General features: G+C 52.9%; 1 protein-coding gene across 7 annotated transcripts; it reads right to left on the bottom strand.

Moving 5' to 3' along the window:
- Positions 1-368: 368 nt before the first annotated feature.
- On the bottom strand, positions 369-18,503 carry DNAJB12 (DnaJ heat shock protein family (Hsp40) member B12). 7 transcript variants are annotated; one of them, XM_086382125.1, is made up of 10 exons: positions 18,297-18,503; positions 10,730-10,907; positions 9,226-9,371; positions 7,193-7,378; positions 6,992-7,071; positions 5,811-5,920; positions 3,957-4,129; positions 3,314-3,411; positions 3,191-3,194; positions 1,676-1,828 (listed from the first exon to the last, which is right to left on the bottom strand). In XM_086382125.1, exons 1-10 carry the CDS (start codon positions 18,427-18,429, stop codon positions 1,779-1,781), a joined length of 1,158 nt encoding a protein of 385 aa, XP_086238251.1. In that variant the 5' UTR covers positions 18,430-18,503; the 3' UTR covers positions 1,676-1,778. The 7 variants fall into 7 exon arrangements, with proteins under 7 accessions (XP_086238245.1, XP_086238246.1, XP_086238244.1 ...); XM_086382119.1 differs by lacking the exon at positions 3,191-3,194 and having other exon boundaries at positions 369-2,187; positions 3,260-3,411; positions 6,977-7,071; XM_086382120.1 differs by lacking the exon at positions 3,191-3,194 and having other exon boundaries at positions 369-2,187; positions 3,266-3,411; positions 6,977-7,071.
- Between the last annotated feature and the right edge of the window lie 1,884 nt (positions 18,504-20,387).

The raw sequence follows: 20,387 nt of genomic DNA, 5'->3' as shown, positions 1-20,387 counted from the left end.
GTTCTGGATCCAGGGTGGGCTGGAGCTCCAGGCTGGGGAGAAGGGAGGTTCTAAATCTGCTGTGTTCACCACAGGCCTGATGGAGTCAGAGGGGTAGGACCTAGGGGAGGCCCAGGTTGCCCACCTTGGATTAGTGCCAGGGATTCCCCTGGGTCCTGGCCTAAGTGAGCTGCTTACTCTTCACTGCAATGGGAGTCAGCCCTGAAACACCACTTGTGACTGAAGTGGCTGTCAGCTGGGGCGAGGGGACGTGCCGACTAGCCACCAAACTCCTCGTGGTCTTGGCAGGACGGTGTCAGCAGCAGCAGGTGTTCGTACCCCCTTCTACCCTCCGAACCTGGCCCCCTTGCTCAACACAGACCCACCAATCACATAATAAACATATATTTATAGATATACAATTTCAGAATTCTAATTCAAGAAATACAGCTTCTCAGGGGATCCGTCAGGATCTGTGTTCTTATTGCACATGGCTCAGCCCGTCTAGGGACATCTACTGAGACCAGAGGGTTGGGGTGGTGGGGCGGAGCACCGGGGCCACCGCGGGCAGGGCGCTCTCCTCCGCATCCAGTTCTGAGCATCTCTCTGGGCTGGGCGGCCACTTCATCACAGGGCAGGACCTTGTTTAAAAACCATATTTGACATTTCTTAACCAAGCTTCCTTTCCCAGCAAGAATCCTACTTGTTGGGAGACTTTTAAAAAAAGAGCCAAGAGAAGCTCTGGGAGGGTGGTGACCCCCTCCTGGCTGGCAGCTTGGTTTGGGGTAGTAAGGCTTCGGAGGATGGCAGGCTCAGCTGACACACCCACCACGAGAGGAAAATTTGGGGAAAACGGTAATTCCAAAAGGCCCAGTATAAACTGTGGGAATAGATAAAACCTCCCTCCCTTCCCCTGGCAGCAACTGCTGTTTTGAGAAAAATCCTCATTTGAAGGTGACGATAAGAAAACCTTCTGGTTCATCCTTTGTCCAAAGTGCAAGAGAAGGCCGGGTGGCATCACATCCTTGGAGGGTAGAGACAGAGGTGCCCACGGTCATGGACTTTCTTCAGGATTTGGCTGCTGCCCCAGGGTCCTGGGTGCCACCTGGATGACTCTTGGAAGAAAAGCCTTCTGGAGCCTTGGTCCATGACTTAGGAAAAACCAGTAGCAACAACGGGGCTGTGCCTGGAGGCACCTATAAGGCAAAACTCACATAGGGACTAAACGGGGAGGTGGTCAGGCAGAACCTGATTCCCCTCTCCAATCCTGCTGTTCTCGGTGGTGGGGGGTCAGGGGGCTCCTGGACGCCAGGACTAAGTGCCACCTGAGCTGACCTAACTTACAGTGGGTGGGCTCATCCCCCTAGGCCATCTGGGGCCTCTATCATGACACAATACTGACCTGGCACCTGGCCCTAGGGGCACCTTCTTTTCCCCATGGCCTGTTCCCCTCCAGTTTAATCATAAAGTTGGCAGCCTTCCAAGTTCTCTACAGATTTATGCTATCATGATTACTGCTGCCATCAAAAACAGGCTGGGCTTGAGGGCAACATTAGAAGCTGTGACCCAACTTTCCTTCTGCTGTCAGCTACGGACCAGGGTCCCTTCCCCAAACAGGTCTCATTTTCTAAATCAGGGAAGAAATCAACTCAACAACCTAACCAAATCCCTGCATAGTTTCAAAAAGTAGACTCTCTCTATATATATCTTTATATGTGCTATTTACATATAAATAGATATATACATATACACGTATCTATAAATTACATTCTATGGAGAGTTCTCTTTCCTCTTCCTCTTTATCCTTGGCCAACACATCTGACTGCTTCCACTGAGGTGAATGGTGGTGCTCCTGGGAGGGGGGAAGAAAGGCAGTTGGGCGCCCCCTCCCCCAGCCCTTCCCACAGACATTTGCTGCAAGTTTTACATTCTACTTTCGTTGCCATGGTTTCTGTATCCTAGGAGAGAGCTGATGTGGAGCCCGAGCGTTTGCCAGCCCTGGGAGGAAGGGAAGCAGCCCCGTGGCAGGTTTTCCTGTCTGTCCTAAGAGCTTTCTGCATTTACTGGGTGAGAGAGAGGGCAGTTGTGCAGCGTTCGGCCTCCAATTCCATTTTAATTTTTTTTTTCTTTTTTTGTCTTTCTTTAAGTGTATAGTCCATCACCTTGGCTCAGTGCATGTCACCAAAAATTCTCCAGGGATTTCATAGTCTGAGGAGGAGAGTGGTTAACAGTTAGCCTGGCAGTTATGTGTCCCGCAGCCTGGAGCTTAGCCCCTACTGACAAGCCAAGTCCTGGGCCCTGCAGTCTGTTCCTCTCTCCCAGAGGCACCAGAAAATGGCCTTAGAGCAGAGCCTGCAGCTGAGGGGACACAGGCAGAAGAGGTGTTGGGCAGAGCACCAACTAAAAAGGAACCTTGACCAGCTCTGCCCACACTCCTCTGGGCCTGGTCCAAGCTGTCCCCTCTGGCAAATGCTGGGGACAGAGCCTGCTGTAAAGGGGGTAAAGGTGGGAGGGTAGGGTGGTAGAGCCTGCTACCACCACCTTTAATTTTTCCTCCCATTTCTCTGTGCTGAGGGCTCTCTGTTCACTGGACCCTGAACTTGTGACCTTTTGTTCCTTTCCTCAGACCACAGGTGAGATGCATGGGCAGTCAGATGCCTGTGGCTGCCAGGTATAGAGCTGCTCAGAGTGCTTCTGGTCCACCCAGACTAGGACCAGTCTGGGGGCAGGGCTCTCCTGCTCCCAGCCTGTCGGCTCCCTGCCCTGCACATGGGTTCCCTCCCACACGCACATTTCTTCCTGCCTGGAAGGACAGGGGCAGAGGAAGGGCTGTCTGCTCACCCATCCCCACATAGTTTATCCTGGTGTCTGCTAGGGAATGTGGCGGGGGGTGGGGGGCTACTGACTGCCCAGTAATACCAGGCGGCCTAGATCCCAGGGCACAGATAACAGCCTGTAACACTTGGGAAAGGGCCCTGGGGGGCCATACGGCTGGAGTAGACCAAGTGAGCATGAGTAGCAGCCCTGGGCACCCCTCAGTTCTGGAGCCAGGGGGCAGGGTAGGGTGGCATGGAGGCATCCTGGAGGGCTGACACAGACTTCAGTTTCCCCACGCACCCCAGAGCACTCCCAACTCTGCAGGCTGGGGTCAGGCTGAGGACAGGGAAACTGTGCTGCGCGATCTCTGGGCTCCCACCCTCCCTCCTCATACCCTCCTCTGCCTCATGACCAAGACCAGAGCTGCCAGGAGTCGCCAGGCAGAGGAGGCCCTGGCTCATACTTGGACCTCGGTGGCACGGCTGGCCCAGGACTATCCATGCAGGGAGGCCTGCACCTCTGACAGTCGGTTACAGCTTGGGGTCCCCATCTTCTGTGCTTTGTTGTACATGTCCGCGTCACCAAAGTAGCGGGCCCGGTACAGCAAGCCTTCCTCTGCAAAGCAATGGGGCAGGTTAGGGCATGCTTCTAAGGCTGCTATGACGTCAGCACGGTCTGTGCAGGAGGGGAAGGGCGATTACGGGCCAGGGACAGAGGCAGAACCCCTTTAGGGTAGACCCCCGCTGGGGAGCAGGATAGAGGCCCCTTTTGATAGAGCACAGGTGAGGCCAGCCAAGGTGAGAACCTGTCATCCTGGTCAGACTGCCCCAGGGCCCCAAGATAGATCCAGATATCCAATCAGCGAGTGGCCAAGAGATTTGCCCCAATTTCTCTCTACATAGTTACCTATGGCAGCCAAACAACAGGCTGATTGCAGTGATTTATGGGAAGCTGGAAGAAATCTCCAGGTGGCCCCTGGCTCCTAGCCCCAGGAAACACAGGAGTGGTAGGTGGCTTTTGGCTGGGCCAAGGCTGGCGCAGGGCAGGGCCAGGTGCTTGGCCCACAGATCATGGGGGGAGCAGCGCCTTCTTCTTCCAAGCTCTCAGGCTTTGTGCACACACACCCCCCCACCCCTACACACAAACACACACAAACTTACTTTGCTGCTTCTCCTTCCAACAGTTGTTTCGAAGATTGGCAATATAATCATCTTCCACATTCCGTTCAACCATTTTGAGGCTGGAGCCTGTGTACTCCTGGGAGAACGTGTCTGCCACATAGTAGACGACGTTCAGGTGGTCAGTGACTCGCTTGTGGACGTGGCCCACCGACCTGGCCAGAAACAGACCAAGCGCAAAGTGGGCGGGGGTCCACAGGCCCAAGGTAGCACTAGGGATGACTGGGGCCCCCAGCATAAGGTGCCACACAGGTCACAGGAGTAGGGCTGGAGCAGGAGCTCCCTGCTGCTCTGGAGAAAAGAATGAGGCACCCTCCTGTAGAGTGGCCCGGACCACGGCAAGGTGTGCCTCCAGCGCTCTGCTTACCACACTGCTGCCTGGGGCCTCTGGGGAGCAGCCCATTCTGGGAGGGCCTGGTCAGGGGAGCAGCGAACCCAGGGTGAGCGCAGGCTCCCTCTGTGATGAGTTGTGTGACCTGAGCTCCCCGTGCTTCCATTCCCTTGTTCATCCCCTAAGCCAACCCTTGCTGAAGGCCTGCCCTCCTATCCAGGGGCTCCCAGTCCAGAGTGAAGAGCCTTAGGAACAAAATGACAGGAAGGATTCTAAGGCGCTGTATCCTTCCACCTCTTGGAATCTTCTAGCTCCAACTGCAGGCTCAGGGCTTCCCAGGCGGCCCTAGTTGTAAAGAATCTGCCTGCCAACGCAGGAGACATAAGAGAGGCAGGTTCAATCCTTTGGTCGGAAAGATCCCCTGGAGGAGGAAATGGCAACCCACTCCAGTATTCTTGCTTGGAGAATCCCATGGAGAGAGGGGCCTGGCAGGCTACAGTCCATGGGATTGCAGAGTCAGACATGACTGAAGTGACTTAGCATACATGCATGCAGGCTCAGGGAAGAGCCTCTACATGCTGACAGAAGTTAGTGCTTTGGTGAGGACAGCTTCTGTCTGCCCATTCCTGCCTCTCAGCTCTCTAGCTACAGAGAAAAAGGCTGGCATCAGGCCACAGAGTGCCTGTGCTGGCTGGTGCGGGTCCAGTGGACCGACTCTGCCCCCTGCTGGCTCAGAGGGATCCTGCCAGGCTCCCAGGCTAAGCCTGACCGCTAGGTGGGAGCACTGGGCTTCCAGCCATAGAAGCCAAGCAGTCCCTCTATATCAGATACTTGGTCAGGTGCTGGAAATAAATGAGGGGAGCTGATGCCTTAAAAGGGCAAATAACTTGCCCAAGTTCACCATCAGTGGTTGAGACCGTATATTCATTTGACAAATGTTAACAAGTATTTCTAATGAGCCTGGCATTTTATGTGTATTATTCATTTAATTATCACAAGCAGATATTCCCATTTTGTAGGTGAAGAAACAAAGGCTCAAGAGAAGTTACATAACTAGTCCAGGGTCACAGAGCTGCTTAGTTAGTAGAGGAGCTGGGATTCAAAGAGACCCTTGCCCTGACTCTAGAGCCTCTGTTCTTCTCGTGGTCTCAGGGCCCTCAAGCGGAATGGAAGAACAGAGGTTCCTATTTCAAGGCCAGCAGATGAGATGGGGAGAGTGTCATGAAACCTGTGAAACCATATGCAGAACAGTGTGCATGCACAGAGTTCTAGGGAAAAGAGCTGCAGGTTTCACTGCACTTTCTTAGGGGACTATGACCCAAAGATCGAGAACCTCAGCTTAACAAGGTCTATTTTCTTGATTCTAAGCAGCTTCTGCAATTTGATCAGGAACCTGCTGAAGAGGATGGGAAGGAAGGCCCCTGGTGGGGGCTGAGACTCCCAAGCTCCCGCCCCACCCCCCGTGTACCCATGAACCTGGACTCACCCCAGCAGCAGGTACTCACGGTCTTAGGCTCAGACTGTAGGGTGGACTGGACACCATGAGCTGGCTTAGAGCTGACACGAGGATCAGGATGAGGATGGGCATCAGCTGGACAAACACCCCCAGCCCACCCTGGAGGGAAGAGCCAATGGTCACCCAGGCTGAGCCTGGTGAGGGAAACGCTGGCGGCAAACACCACAATGGAGCCCAGGTGGTGGGAGCCTGTGCAGACAGGCCAGGATGCCTCTCTCTCCCATTCCCTCCCATGGGCCCCCAAACACAGAAACCCCTCTACCTGCCAGTTTCCCCAAATAAAAACAAAGCAGCAACTGGGGTTAAATACTGGGGTGGGAGGTGGGTATACATATTTATGAGAGAATACAAAAAAAAACACGAGCAAAAATGTCTGCCTTCAGAAGAATGGGAGGCAGGGCTTGAAGGGGGCTTTCACTATATCTACCTTTCTGAATTCTGAACCCTACGACTGTATTACCAATTTAAAAGTTGCCAGTTGAGAAATTATAAAATAAATTTGTCCAGTGTGTGATAATTTGTGATTTTAAAAAACTTCTGTATGTTAAATACACACAAAATAAAAGTTTAAAAAATGAATAAACAAAAACAGAAGGCCACGTTATCAGAGCAAAAGAGAACCCTCTGCCTGGTATAATTTTAAATATTCTGCAACTGTCCACAGTATTTTAATCTTAGCTAACTGCTTTAATTTCAGTCAGCCACCTGTTCTTATAATTTGTGGCACTCAAAGGATGTTTGATGCATTGTCTTGTTACAGCTCTTGTACACATTTTTAAAGGATACTGAAGAGAAGCAAGAAGACCCAACCCTATGTTGTCATCCTTCACAATTCTCTTGTGAAGTTTAACCTTCCATTGCTTGGAAAACATCTTCTGACCTTAAGAACATATAGACCTCACGAAGGCCATTAACACTGGAACCTGCCTGGAAGTAGGGAGCTTTCTGCATTCCCAGCAGAGGCCAGCACACCCAACTCCTGCTGTGGGTGCTGTGGAGTGTGGCTCCCTCTGGTGTCCTTTCGTGGAATGGCAATGGGGGACCAAGTTAGCTCCCTGGCTGAGTTGTGGGGGTGCTGCTGTCGCAGGAGAGCAAGGTAATCCCCGCTCCAGGCCTCCCCCCTTGGGCGGGACTAGGCACTCTCCCCATACCCACCCCTTCCTCACTCACATCACCCTGGTTCTCCCTGCGGTCCTGCCTTTGATGGTACGTGTAGCGCATGCGGCCATTGCTGTAGACGTGGACGTTACCTGGGGGTCAGAGGGACTGAGTCAGGAGTGGGGCTGCTGGGAAGGGGAGAGAGGCTGGCATCCCATCTCCCACCATCACCACCAGGGAGGCCTGGACGTGGGGGAGAGCAGGGAAACTTACTAGATGGGAAGCCACCACCAAAAAACATGTTGAAGAGGTCTTCAGGGGAGATGTCGGCCTCAAAGCCGCGGTGGAAGTCCCCATGCCCATGGCCATGCCGAGCTGCCTGGCCCTTGTCATCACCGAACTGGTCATACTGCTTCCTTTTCTCTGGGTTGCTAAGTACCGCATATGCTGTGCCGATGGCTAGAAGAAAGGAGGCAGAAAGGTGAGGTCCGAGGATGCTGGGGGTGTAGGCCCATGGTGGCCAAGTGCTCACTTCTTCAGGTGTTCAAGTGGTGCCCTAAGGTGCGGAGGGTGGGGTGGGAGGATGGATGCTGGAACACCTCTGAATGGATCGGGGCAGCCTGGACTGGGTGGAGGATTAACACTCAGTCCTCACTCTCCACCACCTGATGATGGTCCAATTTTTTCTATCGATCAGGTCCTTTATGGGTATTACCCTACTTACTCCTAAGAACTCATCTCCATTTTACCAATGAGAAAACTGAGGCTCAGGGAGGTTAAGTACAAGCTCACACAGGTCTGATGCTGTAGAGCCAGGAATCAAACCCAGGTGAGTCATGCTTCAGGTCTGCTCTCTGACTTTATGAAAACCACCAAAATACCTCCTCCTCATTCCTTTCTCCTGGGGTGTCTGGTGGGATGGGGCATCCTTTCTGGAGGGTATGTAATCTTCAAGTCACCACAACATAACACAGGGGCTGAACAAACGTGTGACGTGCTATTGTAAACCTGCTATTGTAAACCGGAGAGCAGAAGGAACTGCCAGGAGGGGCCATGTCCCCGGGCTCTAGTCGGGACTCCACTGCTGGTGGTGTGGCCTGGGCAAGCCCTCTCTTCCCTGGGGCCCAGGTCCCAGCTGCGGTTCCTCTGCTGGCCCCCATTAGAGCTCCCAGGGGTGGGGAAGCCTGTGCCTGGAAGGCCCCAGCTCTGAGCCCTCCTTAGTCTCTCCTCCTCCTCCAGCGGCCCACACCCTCTAGGCAGCAGGTCAAAGCTGCATCTGCTTCAGAGCGCGCAACGCCCTGAGAATGAGAATGCCTCTCCTCCTCCCACTGTGACGGGGCCCCGAGGCCAGGGCTGCAGAAACGTTAACTCTAACTGCCTTGCCTCCTCATTCCTTTATCCTTCTGCCCTGGGGTTGGTGGACAGGCAGTGGGGGAAGATGCCTGCCGACTGCGCCCTGAGCACCTGGGGTGGCCCCGAGAGAGGCACATGGGATCTTGGGTGTCTGTTCTATGCAGGATCCCCACCTGGCGATGGTCATAGCCCCGGTACAGCATAGCACCCTGCCTGGGCCGGGGAAGGGGGCCAGTCACCACACCCCAGAGGGAGGTGAGCCTAAGACCATGAAGGTCCCGTGGAAGACAGACATGTGTGAGAGAAGAGAAGGGATGTCTGTGGAACTTCAGGCCTAGCAACTCAGCACTGGCACAGAGCCGGCATGTGTGCCTGACGTGTTCAATGAAAATATAAACGATTAAAGGACAGCTTATGTTTTCAGCCAGAACAGAAGCCCCCTCCCCAGAAATAACAGGCCCTGAGTCCAGAGAGACTGCCATGTCCCCTACTGGAGGTGAGTGCTTGTGCGTGGTGTGTATGTGTGGGGTGTGTGTGTGTAGAGACGGGTGGGTTGGCTGTGGCTGCTGGTCTGAGGCGGCCAGCAAGCTCTAATCCAGGCCACCCAGCTTCTCAGAACAGGGAAACTATTTTCAAGCTCCCAGGATGTGGAAGTGACACGGGTGGGTCAGGAGGCCTCCTTCAGCCCCTCAATCAGCATGTGACCTTGGCAAAGGCACTGGTTCTCAGCTTCCACGCTGTAACTCCGGGGAGGGAGGGGGAAGGAGAGAGGGGAGCGGTGCCATCTGCATTCTGCGACTGCAGGGTGGAGGCGACTGCAGGGCCTTCTTCCCAAAAGCAGCTCCTGAGCTGGGAGGACTTGGGTCCAAGGCAACTTCCAGGAAAAGCCCCTCCTTCCCTCCCAAGGATAGGAGATCAGAACACCCAAACACAGGAAACCTGGGTCAGCTTACCTTTGAAAGCTTCAGTGGCGCCAGGCGCATGGTTCTTGTCGGGGTGGAATTTGAGGGCTAGTTTGCGGTAGGCCTTCTTCAGGTCCTCATCTGAGGCCCCTCTGCTCACCCCCAGGATCTCGTAGTAATCTTTACACTGCTTGACCCTGGAGGAGAAGGGAGTAGAACCTGGCGAGGGAGCTCTCGTGGGCCCAGGCTGGGAAGGGAGGTGGCTGATGAAAGAGCAGTGTGGGCGCCCAGCTCTGAGCAGGCTGGGGGACCAGCAGGACAGGCCCAGCGGAGACAGCAAAAATATATTTAGGATTTAAGAGGGGGCAGCTACTGTTTCTGCCGGGCCAGGAACCATTTCCCTGAGCTAACAACAGCATCCTCGCTGCAGGCACCTAGGAAGGACTGTCGGCCAGGGACCTCTGCCCAAGGGCAGGTGTGCCCCGTGTTGGGCAGCTCTGCCCTCCTGGCAATCAGAGGCTGAGGGGGCAAACAGGCCAGACGTGGAAGGTGTCTGTTCACCCATCGGAGGGCCCTGAAGAGACGCTGTTTCTCTCCCTCTAATTTTTACTCCTGGGGTCCCTGGAGACTCCCTGACTCTTGGCCCACAGTTGGTTTCTTTCTTTCTTCTTCTTTTTTTCCTTTCTTTCTTTCTAATACTCATTTTTATTCGGCTGTGCTGGGTCTTAGTTGCAGTATGTCGGATCTAGTTCTCTGATCAGGGGTCGAACCTGGGCCCCAGTATTGGGAGCGTGGAGTCTTAGCCACAGGATCACCAGGAAAATTCCCATCACTGGTTCCTATTGCCTACAACCCATGGGCTTGCCTGGTCGAAGTCCTGTCTGGTCAGAAAGATGTAAATTCAACAAATACTTTTATGGGAAACTATCGTCACACTGGGTCACACACAGGCCTGAAGCTTGACAACATCTTCACTAGCAGCCAGGACCATGGGGGAGTGACCGCAGAGGGACTCTCAAGGCTAGCTGGTGAGAAATGAGAGCAGGAGTATCTAATCCTGAGCAGCCATGGCTGGGTTGTCTCGGCCTGGTGTGAGCTGCTCCGTGCTGGGCCTGCCCAAGCCTTGGAGGGATAACTCCTCCTGTCTCCACCCTACCCCACACAGGCTCTGATCTGAAAGGGTCTTTGTTGGGGGCAGGAGTGTGGGTTGGGGGAGTATCTGTAGGGGAGACCAGGCCTCATCTCTGACAAACAGGGCTGTGTAAAGAGGCCCAGGATCTGCTGGCCTGTGGCTGAGGAGGCCGGGAGCATCAGCGGTTTCCAGCCTTTGCTGTGGGCTGCCGGGGCATCAGGGGACAGCAGGGCCCCAAGGCCCACACTAGACTCCAGGGCCTCATGGGAAATAGGAGAGGGCCTTGTGAGCCCAACTTCTGAGCATCCTCCAGCCTCAAGGTCCTCCCAGGCGAGGTGGATGCCGGGCGGCAGGAAGCCTTCTCTAGATGTGAAAATGTCCCAAGCCCCGGGCTCTGGCCCTCCGCCCGCCCAGTCCTCTTACCTTTTCACGGCTGCTACTTGCTCGGCGGTGTAGCCTTTGGTGCTCTCTCCTCCTGCCTCACCGTTGGCTGAGGGCGTGTTGGCCCCAGCTGCTTTCCTATGGGTCGTGTGAGTTGCCTCTGTGGGTTGGGGTTGGTCACCGGCAGGCTGTGGTTTCTGGTTGAGGGACTCGATCAGGGCTGTGCAGAAAGCAAGACAACTGTTCAGGGCTCCTGCTCCAACAGCAGCTGAGGGCCTACCTGGCCCTGGGAGATCCCAGGACCCCTGCACCCCACCTATTCTTCTTCCCAACATAGCTTGCTTCTTTCCTGATTTGGGCCTGAGGGCCTAAGGGGATAATTGCTTGCTCTCTGAGGAGCTACAGTTCTGAGGGTAAACCCAGCACAAAAATAAACTATTAATCTTTTAGATTTTTAAAATCCCAAAGTAATGTGTGTAACAGCCACCCTCTGTTGAGTGCCAAGATAGGCAAAGTGCTCTGTAAGGGGGCTCCACTTGGCAGGACCATAAGAGTCAGCAGGGACTGGGAGGAAGGCCTCCTCCCGCTAGCTGTGGAGAGGACAGGGAGCAGTGACAGTGCCCCAGGGGGCAGGAGTGTGTGGGGCTCAGGACACACATCTGCTTCATGGCTTGCTACCGTTTACCTTCTTCAAACAGCTGGCCACACCCAATGTCCTGCGTCAGCGTTCACAGTCTGTACAGGGCATTAGCGGTCATGCTCAGAGAGGCTCACAGATATCTAAACCCAAGTCCTTGGTGCCTTTTGATTCAATGAAGAAAGGCCCGTATCTCTGGAAGGAGTCCCCTGTGCCCGCTCATTACAGGCCCAAAGCCAGCTCTGAGCCCGAGTCATGCCTGGGGTACAGCACCCTGGGAATCCAGGCGTCTGGGCCACTGCAGGGACCCGGGACCCCTCCGTGCAGAGGAGGGGCAGCGGTGCAGCCTGGCTGGTCCCCAGCTTCCTTCAAATATGCCAGGTGTTTGCTGGGCTCCAGGCACTATGATGCATGTGGGCCTGGAGGAGGCCCAGAGCCGGGCTCCAGGGAGCAGAGCACTCGGGCTCGAGTGGACCACTGTATCCTGAGCCACAGCCGCTGCTGCGCTACTTGTGGAACACTTGCATGTTCTCACCGAGTCAGCAGCTGGGAGATACACAGAGGCTGACAGGTGAGCTGGCCCTGCACGAGGGGGTGGAGGGGCTCCTGCAGCGAAGCCCAAGAGGGTGCTCAGAGAGAAGCCGCAGTGGTGAGCGCTCACCGTGAGTCAGCAGGCCTGGACACGGTGCTCTGCATGTTTTCGCTCATTTAATCTTTTTTAAAAAATTAATTACTTATTTTCTGGCTGCGCTGGGTCTTCGTTGCTGCACTCAGGCTTTCTCCAGCTGCAGAGAGCGGGGGCTACTCCAGTTGCGGGCGTGGGCTTCTCATCGCGGTGGCTTCTCTTGTTGCGGAGCACAGGCTCTAGACACGCAGGCTTCAGCAGCTGCTGCACAGGGGCTCACTAGCTGTGGCGCGCCGGCTCTAGAGCGCGGGCTCAGCAGTCGTGGTGCGTGGGCTAGCTGCTCTGCAGCATGTGGAACCTGCCTCAACCAGGGATGGAACCTCTGTCCCCTGCACTGGCAGGCAGATTCCTATCTGCTGCGCCACCAGGGAAGTCCTTGCCCATGTAATCTTGACAGTGGCCTCAGAGCTGGGTCTCATCACTGTCATCCCTGTTACAAGGGAGGAGCTGTGTTTGATCACCTTGCCCATGGCTACACAAGGTGAGTGGCAGCACTCGAGTTCCAGGATGTCCAGCTCCGGAAACCATGCTCTTGATTACTCTGCCATCCCAGACCACATGAGCCTGGCAGGAGAAGCTCCTTCAAGCCATGTTGTTCTGAGAAAGAAGTTCATTCCCAAAGACCCAGGCTTCGAACCGCTGTCCAGCCTAACACTCCGACCTCTGGCGGATTGGTGAAATTTCTCTGAATTTCGGTTTCCTCACTGTGTGTGTGTGTGTGTGTGTGTGTGTGTGTGTGTGCGCGCGCGCGCTCAGCTGCGTCCAACTCTTTTGACCACATGACCCCACCGCCAGGCTCCTCTGCCCATGGAATTTTCCAGGCAAGAAGAGTGGAGTGGGTTGGCACGTCCTCCTGCAGGGGATGTCCCCACACAGCAGATGAGGATAAAATGAGAGGTGGACCTACCTGGCACAGACGCTGACATACAGTAAAAGTTCAAAATGAGGAGCTGCTAATACTGCGACCTGCGCTGATGAGCTGGCTGGCCAGGGAGGTGAGGTGACCAAGGTGCGGGGTGGGCAGGGCACGCCACATCTTGGGGAGGCAAAATCTCAGCACCCAGTAGGCTCTGGACTCAGCTGTAAGCATGAGATGTCAAGCCATCCCAGGCTCCAGTTTTACGCCGGGTACCAAGGAAACGGCAAAAGTAGAAACCAACAAAGTGATGCTGATCAAGACAGGACTGAGCGAGGAGCCGGTCTGCTGGTTTCCTAAGGCTTTTAAGAGGTTGTTTATTTTGGTTTCTCTGGAAGCCCCAGGGGTCCAGGCTGATGCCCTCAGGAAAATATGACTGGCCATTCAGTTACTGTAGATACACAGGAGCATCAGCCAGGAAGTGGGATGGACTCTCTCTGGTACCTTTCAGGGAAGATTCTGGAAGATTTTTTAGGCAGTTATGTGGAATCAGCCCTTCTAGTTTCCCTACACTGCACAAAGACAACGCAAAGGGGAACGAATGTGCTCTGGGTCACATAGAAGACTGCTGTTTGAGGTGGCAATTCAAGATTTATGGGTGCTAACAATTAAGACTCTCTTGTGGCCAGGACAACCCCTCTGCCAGCCCGTGGATATGAGTGCCTCATGCTGTCTCACTGCTACACGCCTCACAGCACAGTGCCTGGGAAGCAAAGTCACAGAAGAGTAGGCAACAGAATAGCTTAATGTGGCGATAGAGTTAGACAGACAGGGATGGGTTCAAATCCCAACTCTGCCCCTTCTCAAAAAGCTGGCAGACGGTTAGAAAGAAGGGAAACTGGAGGAAGAGACCAAAGCTGGGGTGGGAGCAGGAGCCACTGAGGTGGAGGTGAGACCATCTGCACAGACAAAGCTACTAGAGGAGACCCCTCCTCAAACCCAGACTGGACAGTCGGACTGCCCGCTTCAAACCTGGCCCTGCCACTCGACAGCGCTGTTTCCTTGGACAAGTCAACGTAGCTTCTCCATGTAAACCTGGGTCTCCCTCAAGACAGCTCAAACAGCAAATGAGTGAATGCCTGCAAAGCACCAAGCACCACCTCCAGCAAACACTGTGTTACTGGGAACACTTCCTCTCCAGGCTCTCTAGGTACCTGCAGTGCTCAAAGTGGCCGGGAGATGGAGGCCAGATTAGAGCAAGAGCCTGGGAGTGGGGCTGCACAGTCTGGATCCTTTGCTAATTAGCCACGTGGCCTTGTCAAGTTACCTAATTCCTCAGTGAAGACACAGTCCCTGCCCTCACAGGGTTGTTCAGGGGGGTAAAGAAGATTCAATAAAACAAGATAAATGGAGGACTGAGTGCACAATGGGGTACACAAAGGCTGACCAACTTGAACAGAAGGCTCCACACTCTGGACCTTGCCAGTCCTAAAACATCCCCCACTCCTAGACCCTGAACGCCAAACCCTCTCAGTGGCCCGTCCTCTCTTCTCCCGTGTGCTGGCCTCCCTGACTGAGCCTGAACCCCAGAGCCGGCACCAGCCAAAACCTTGGGCAGCGTCAGCATGGACCTGGAGTCTGGGACTTCCTGACATCTCTTGGTTACAACTCAGTCCACAGCCTGCTGAGTGTTGAGACTTTACCTTCTGAAGCCCTGGAGCCTCCCAGCCCCCCACCTTGGGTCCCCTCACCTCCCTGGCTGGCCTGTTCCTGGGGCTAGCCGGTTCATGAGCCCAGATCATGACATTACCAGCTATTCATCTTGAACCTCGTCAGTCTCTGTGGCAGGTGCTTCACAGAACCTGAGGCAGCCGAGCTGTCCTCCATGGCTAACCTTCACTCCGGATGCTGGAAACACACAGGCCTGCAGATGTTCTTAACAGCTCCCAGGAAAGTGCAGTGCCTTCCACCACTGTCGCTAAGCCCGAGGCGAAGCCACTGCTTACCAGGCTGCAGGACTGGATATAAACTCTCAGAAAGGGACCGACTGGCTCCATTCTCCTGGCCCTGTGACTCTCACCTCAGGGCCCCACCCCTGCTCCAGAGCACATCAGTACAGCCCCTGGTGCCTCCCCATCCCACCTCCTGCAGCAGAGTTCCAAGTCTTCTTGGACCCTTTCACTGTGAGGTCCTTGGAGCCTTCAAGATTTCTCTGAGCCTCCTCTCACTCCTAAACTTTCCCTGTCTGTCCTTCCACGTCTCCAAGACCAGTCCTCCTCTGATACTCTTGATTTTCCGCCTTTCACTTCTTGACTTGCCCTTTTCCCACGATGCCTCTGCAGCAGCTGGCAGTGCTGCTCTCCACCTCCTCGACACAGGGCTCCATGGCTACCTGGCCGCTGTGCCCTCCTGGGACTGCCTCTTCTGCTGTTGCTCCATCTTACCTCTTGCTTCCTCTGTCTCTGCCCTTTGGCTACGGGCAGATGTGGCAATGACTGCCTGCAGTAACCTCTGCTACACATTCACACCTTCCCACGGTGACCTCAGCCAGCGAGCTCCATCCAACTGATGACGGCACTCTCAGCCGGAACTGGGAGCTCTCTCCTGAGCTCCAACCTGACAGCTTATTTGGAACATCCCACCAGCACCTTGCACTCTGCCCATCTCTGCCCACCACTCTGTTCTTTAGCTTGGCTTCTTCCTGATCACATAGGGTTGGATTCTGAGTCCCCATTTCTCCTCAGCATCCTTCTTTCAGAGGCGTCAGCACCTCTCCTCCAGTGAATTTATTCTGATCCATGCTGCCTGACCTTAGGCCCTCGTAACTCCTAACCCACGCCACACAACTGCTTCCCAACTGATTTCTGCCTTGAGTCTCTCTTCCCACTCAACAGCCCTATATGTTGTTTTAAGATCAGTAGCCTATCTTCCACCTGCTATCAAAAACTTCAGTCATTTTTCCACTAACTACAGAAAAAAGTGAAAATATCCGGGTATGACAGGAAAGGATTCCCCCAGTCTGGTCCCATCCTGTTTTCACCACAGGCCCCTCCATACTCAATTACCACCGCCACGGCCTCCACATCTTCTTACTCTCAGTCTCTTCCCCCACATCTCTTACAACTTGCAGCCTCCATATCTTTCCCCCCACATGCTCTTCTCAAGCCCCCTACTCTCCTCTGACGTGCAGTTAAAACGCGCCCTCTTATCCTATTCCCTGAAGCCTTCCCTCACTATGATCTACCATTATTTTCACATCCCTGTCATGAGACTACTTATCATTTACTCTCCATGCTTCCTACCCCCAAGACTCCCCTCCGCCTCGTGAAGGGCAGGGACTGCATTTTTCACATCCACCCAGAGGTTCTCAGCATCTAACACTGGGCTTCATTTCTGTTTAATCACAGCTCTCATTTTACAGTTTGCAATATCATCTTTTCTGTAACTGTCTCCTTCACTAGATATAAGCTACTTAAGGTGAATGATCACATCTTACCAATCCTTCTACAACCACTTAGCACCAAGCAGAGACTTGGCAAACAAAAACAAAGAAGTCTTTGCATTAAATGAGTGTGTGGAATGAGTTCAAACTTTAAACATCAAGTGTAGACAACTACCTAGTATTTTTTAACCAAGATTTACCTATCTCAAGCCTAAATCACCCCTACTTCCTCGTCAGCTCAGTGCAGGGCTGCAAATGGCACAAGGTAAAGTTTACAGAGAGCTAAGAGGCATGTACCCTTTCCAGAATAATATGAATATGACAAATATGCAGCAGGTCACGCCTCTGCCTGAGCAAATTCCAGTACTTGTGCCCCAGGAAGGACACCATCCAGGCACTTGACGTGTACCCGGGGGGCCTGGTAACAGAAGAGTTCCACAGGCCATGCTGTTACCATCCATTCTTGGCTGCCTATTTCTGAACCTCCAGAAGTACCAGAGTCAGTCTGGGAGCTGCCCTTGCGCCCCCGGATACAGAGGGCCCTCTTACAGACCGTGATTTCGTAGAAAAGTTCCTTGAGCAGGTTACTTCAGGAGCTGTGGAAAATAGAGACTGAAACTCTCTCTAAAGCAAACAGGCCAAACCTGCAGTCAGGAGGGAGAAAAACTCGGGCATTCTAGACTACCTCTTCCACCACTACTCCCCTTTCTCAATTTCATAATGTGGGCATGAAGGGTTAGAAAGCTAACTGCTGCCGTTCAGTTTCATTTTATTCCTTTAGCAAACATGTGAAGAGTCACAGAACTTTCTAATTTCTAGCTGTGTAATCTTGGACAAGTCCCTAGCCTCTGAGGTATTTCCTTATCTACAGAACAAAGATAATGATCTGCTCTGCCTCCCTCATAGGGCAGGCTCAAGAGAAAAAATGCACTGAAAAAGCTGTCTAAACTGAAAAGCCCTTTTGGGTATGATTGTTTGTCACATTATCTGTGCCAGCCCTCCAATTTTCCAGTTGAGGAAACCCAAGCTCAGAAAGATCACAGCGTAGCAGTTAGGATGAAAACTCCCATCTTCTAAGTACCTGCTATCAGCCAGTTTACTTAGTGGTAATTGCAGGTACAAACTCTGTATTTTTAATGAACTACCTCTTTCTCTCCTCCAGCGTGTGTGAAGAAAAACTCCGAAGAAGACTTAGGTTAAAGGAAAAAAAAAAAAAAGGCTTCCTGGATAGAGTAGTACAGACAACCTCACTGTTCCCTGGCTGGTTTGGAAACAGTCCAGGGCTGCTTAGCAGCCTGGTGCTGTCCTGCCGCTCATATGGCCGGCCACTGACGGACTCTTGGGGGCGAGGGTAGGTGGGAGTGGTTGAGGCCATGGCTCTCAATCTCGCAAGCAGGAGAAGAGGCTCCAGGAGGGAGTGAGAGGGTGTGTGGAAAGGGAAAAAGGCAGGCTCTAGTTTGGTGAGGGTGGTCCTTGACCCTAGCCCGGAGACACGCCAGGGAGTGAACATACGGAGATGACTTTTCAGGCCGTCCGAAGGTCATAAGTCCTTTTTCTTTCTCTGGAACTTATTTCTTCCTTCAGAGGAGTTATGTTTATTTTCCTAAACTATAATATTTCCCAGGCCGGCAACTGGCCCTGGGCCACCGAATGGCCCCTTGGGAAAAGTAGTTCGATTTCGCTTCCATATAAGTTCCTTTCGCCCCATCTGTCAGAGGCTCTCATTCTTGGGAACTCCAAATCTCAAAGGGTTCAGCAAGCACCCGGAAAGCTAAAGTCACCGTTGCCCCTGTCACCAAGTGTCCAGTATCCCGGAGAGGGGTGGGCGCCAAAGACTACACCTCCCGAAGGCCACCGCGCGTCTCAGTGCGCATGCGTAGCCGCGCCTCGCCACCCCTCCCCCTCCTCCAACTGCTCCCGTCGGTCCGTTCCCGTATTCCCCCCATCGGTTCTTATGTCCCCTCAGTGTCTCCGGCATCTTACACTCACCGTGAACTCGCGGCGTCGGGTACAGCCGCTGCGCCTTCTCCAGAAAGCGGAGCGCTCGGTCCGGCTGGTTGCTCTGGATGGCCTTAAGGGCGATGCTAATACAGCGCTCGGCTTCATCCTTGTTGGATTCCATGGCGGAACCAGAGCGCGGAACCAGGGAGGGGGAGGCCGGGGGAGCGAAGGGCTGCGCCAGCAGCCGGCGCGTCTAGGGGCAGGCGGTCGCAGGGTGATGACATAAACCCTCCGCCCCTCCTTCCCTGAGGTTTGAGCGAGGGCGGAAGCGCTACCGTATGTCTTCTAAGAGGGGGACGTCTAAATCAGATCAGATCAGTCGCTCAGTCGTGTCCAACTCTTTGCGACCCCATGAATCGCAGCACGCCAGGCCTCCCTGTCCATCACCAACTCCCGGAGTTCACTCAGACTCACGTCCATCGAGTCAGTGATGGCATCCAGCCATCTCATCCTCTGTCGTCCCCTTCTCCTCCTGCCCCTAATCCCTCCCAGCATCAGGGTCTTTTCCAATGAGTCAACTCTTCGCATGAGGTGGCCAAAGTACTGGAGTTTCAGCTTTAGCATCATTCTCTCCAAAGAAATCCCAGGGGGACGTCTAAGAGAGGCCCTAATGGTGCAAGCCCACATTCCAAGCGGTCATTTGCCGAGATCTTAAAGTTTTGTATGTTCGCAAGTTCTTGGTAGTAACTCTATGCATTTGAGACGAAGGTTTCTTATTTAGTCATTCGACAGATATTTGGGTACCCGCTATTTGCCAGGTTAAATATATAATAGAAAACAAAAAAGTCCCTGCCCTCATGGAGCCTATATTCTAGTGTGTGTAGTGGGGGTGGGGAGATGTCGGATAAAAAGATATATTCAAATAGTGATAAATGCTAAGAAGGAAAAAAAAAAAGATAAAGAAGTAAAGGGATTGAGAGTGGATGGTGCTATTTTAAATAACCTGATAGGAGAAAGCTCTCAGAAGCTGTAATTTTAACAGAAAACTGAATTCAGGAGAGAGAGAGAGCAGATAATCCAGATGTGACTACCTGGTCCAGAAAGAAAGGTGGTCCAGGCAGAAGGAAGAGCAAATACAAAGACTCTGAAAGGAGAATTTTCTTGATGAGTTATTACAGATCAACAAGGAGCATATAGAATCCCACTGTACTGTGGAATCCAGTTCTGTCAGATTTTCACATTACCTATCAATCCAGTAAAGCAGTCTTACTAAAGTTACTAATGACCTGCACTGGCAAATCCATCAGTCATTTCTCAGTCCTTATATTATGTGGCCTCCCCAGCGAGATTTGGTAAGAGTCTTACCACGGATAAGGGTTAGGAGGCTACTACTATAATCTCAAACTACTGCACAATTGCACTCATCTCACACACTAGTAAAGTAATGCTCAAAATTCTCCAAGCCAGGCTTCAGCAATACGTGAACCGTGAACTTCCTGATGTTCAAGCTGGTTTTAGAAAAGGCAGAGGAACCAGAGATCAAATTACCAACATCCGCTGGATCATCAAAAAAGCAAGAGAGTTCCAGAAAAAAGTCTATTTCTGCTTTATTGACTCTGCCAAAGCCTTTGACTGTGTGGATCACAATAAACTGCGGAAAATTCTGAAAGAGATGGGAATACCAGACCACCTGACCTGCCTCTTGAGAAACCTATATGCAGGTCAGGAAGCAACAGTTAGAACTGGACATGGAACAACAGACTGGTTCCAAATAGGAAAAGGAATACGTCAAGGCTGTTTATTGTCACCTTGCTTATTTAACTTATATGCAGAGTACATCATGAGAAATGCTGGTCTGGGAGAATCAAGATTGCCGGGAGAAATATAAAAAACCTCAGATATGCAGATGACACCACCCTTATGGCAGAAAGTGAAGAGGAACTAAAAAGTCTCTTGATGAAAGTGAAAGAGAAGAGTGAAAAAGTTGGTTTAACGCTCAACATTCTGAAAACAAAGATCATGGCATCTGGTCCCATCACTTCATGGGAAATAGATGGGGAAATAGTGGAAACAGTGTCAGATTTTATTTTTTTGGGCTCCAAAATCACTGCGGATGGTGATTGCAGCCATGAAATTAAA

The sequence above is a fragment of the Bos grunniens genome, chromosome 28, assembly GCF_055505025.1.
Source record: "Bos grunniens cultivar Pamir isolate PY7600 chromosome 28, Bosgru_T2T1.0, whole genome shotgun sequence".
NCBI classification, from domain to species: Eukaryota; Metazoa; Chordata; class Mammalia; order Artiodactyla; family Bovidae; genus Bos; species Bos grunniens.
Note: the sequence above shows the minus strand (reverse complement) of the source record. Positions and strands in the feature narration are given on the sequence as shown.

Coding starts and splice junctions, on each gene's coding strand:
- DNAJB12 (XM_086382125.1), bottom strand. CDS start 18,429: ATGGAATCCAACAAGGATGAAGCCGAGCGCTGTATTAGCATCGCCCTT. Junction 7,072..7,192: donor TGGTGGTGGCTTCCCATCTA/GTAAGTTTCCCT, acceptor TCTGACCCCCAG/GTAACGTCCACGTCTACAGC. Junction 5,921..6,991: donor GCAGGGAGAACCAGGGTGAT/GTGAGTGAGGAA, acceptor TCTTCCCTCCAG/GGTGGGCTGGGGGTGTTTGT.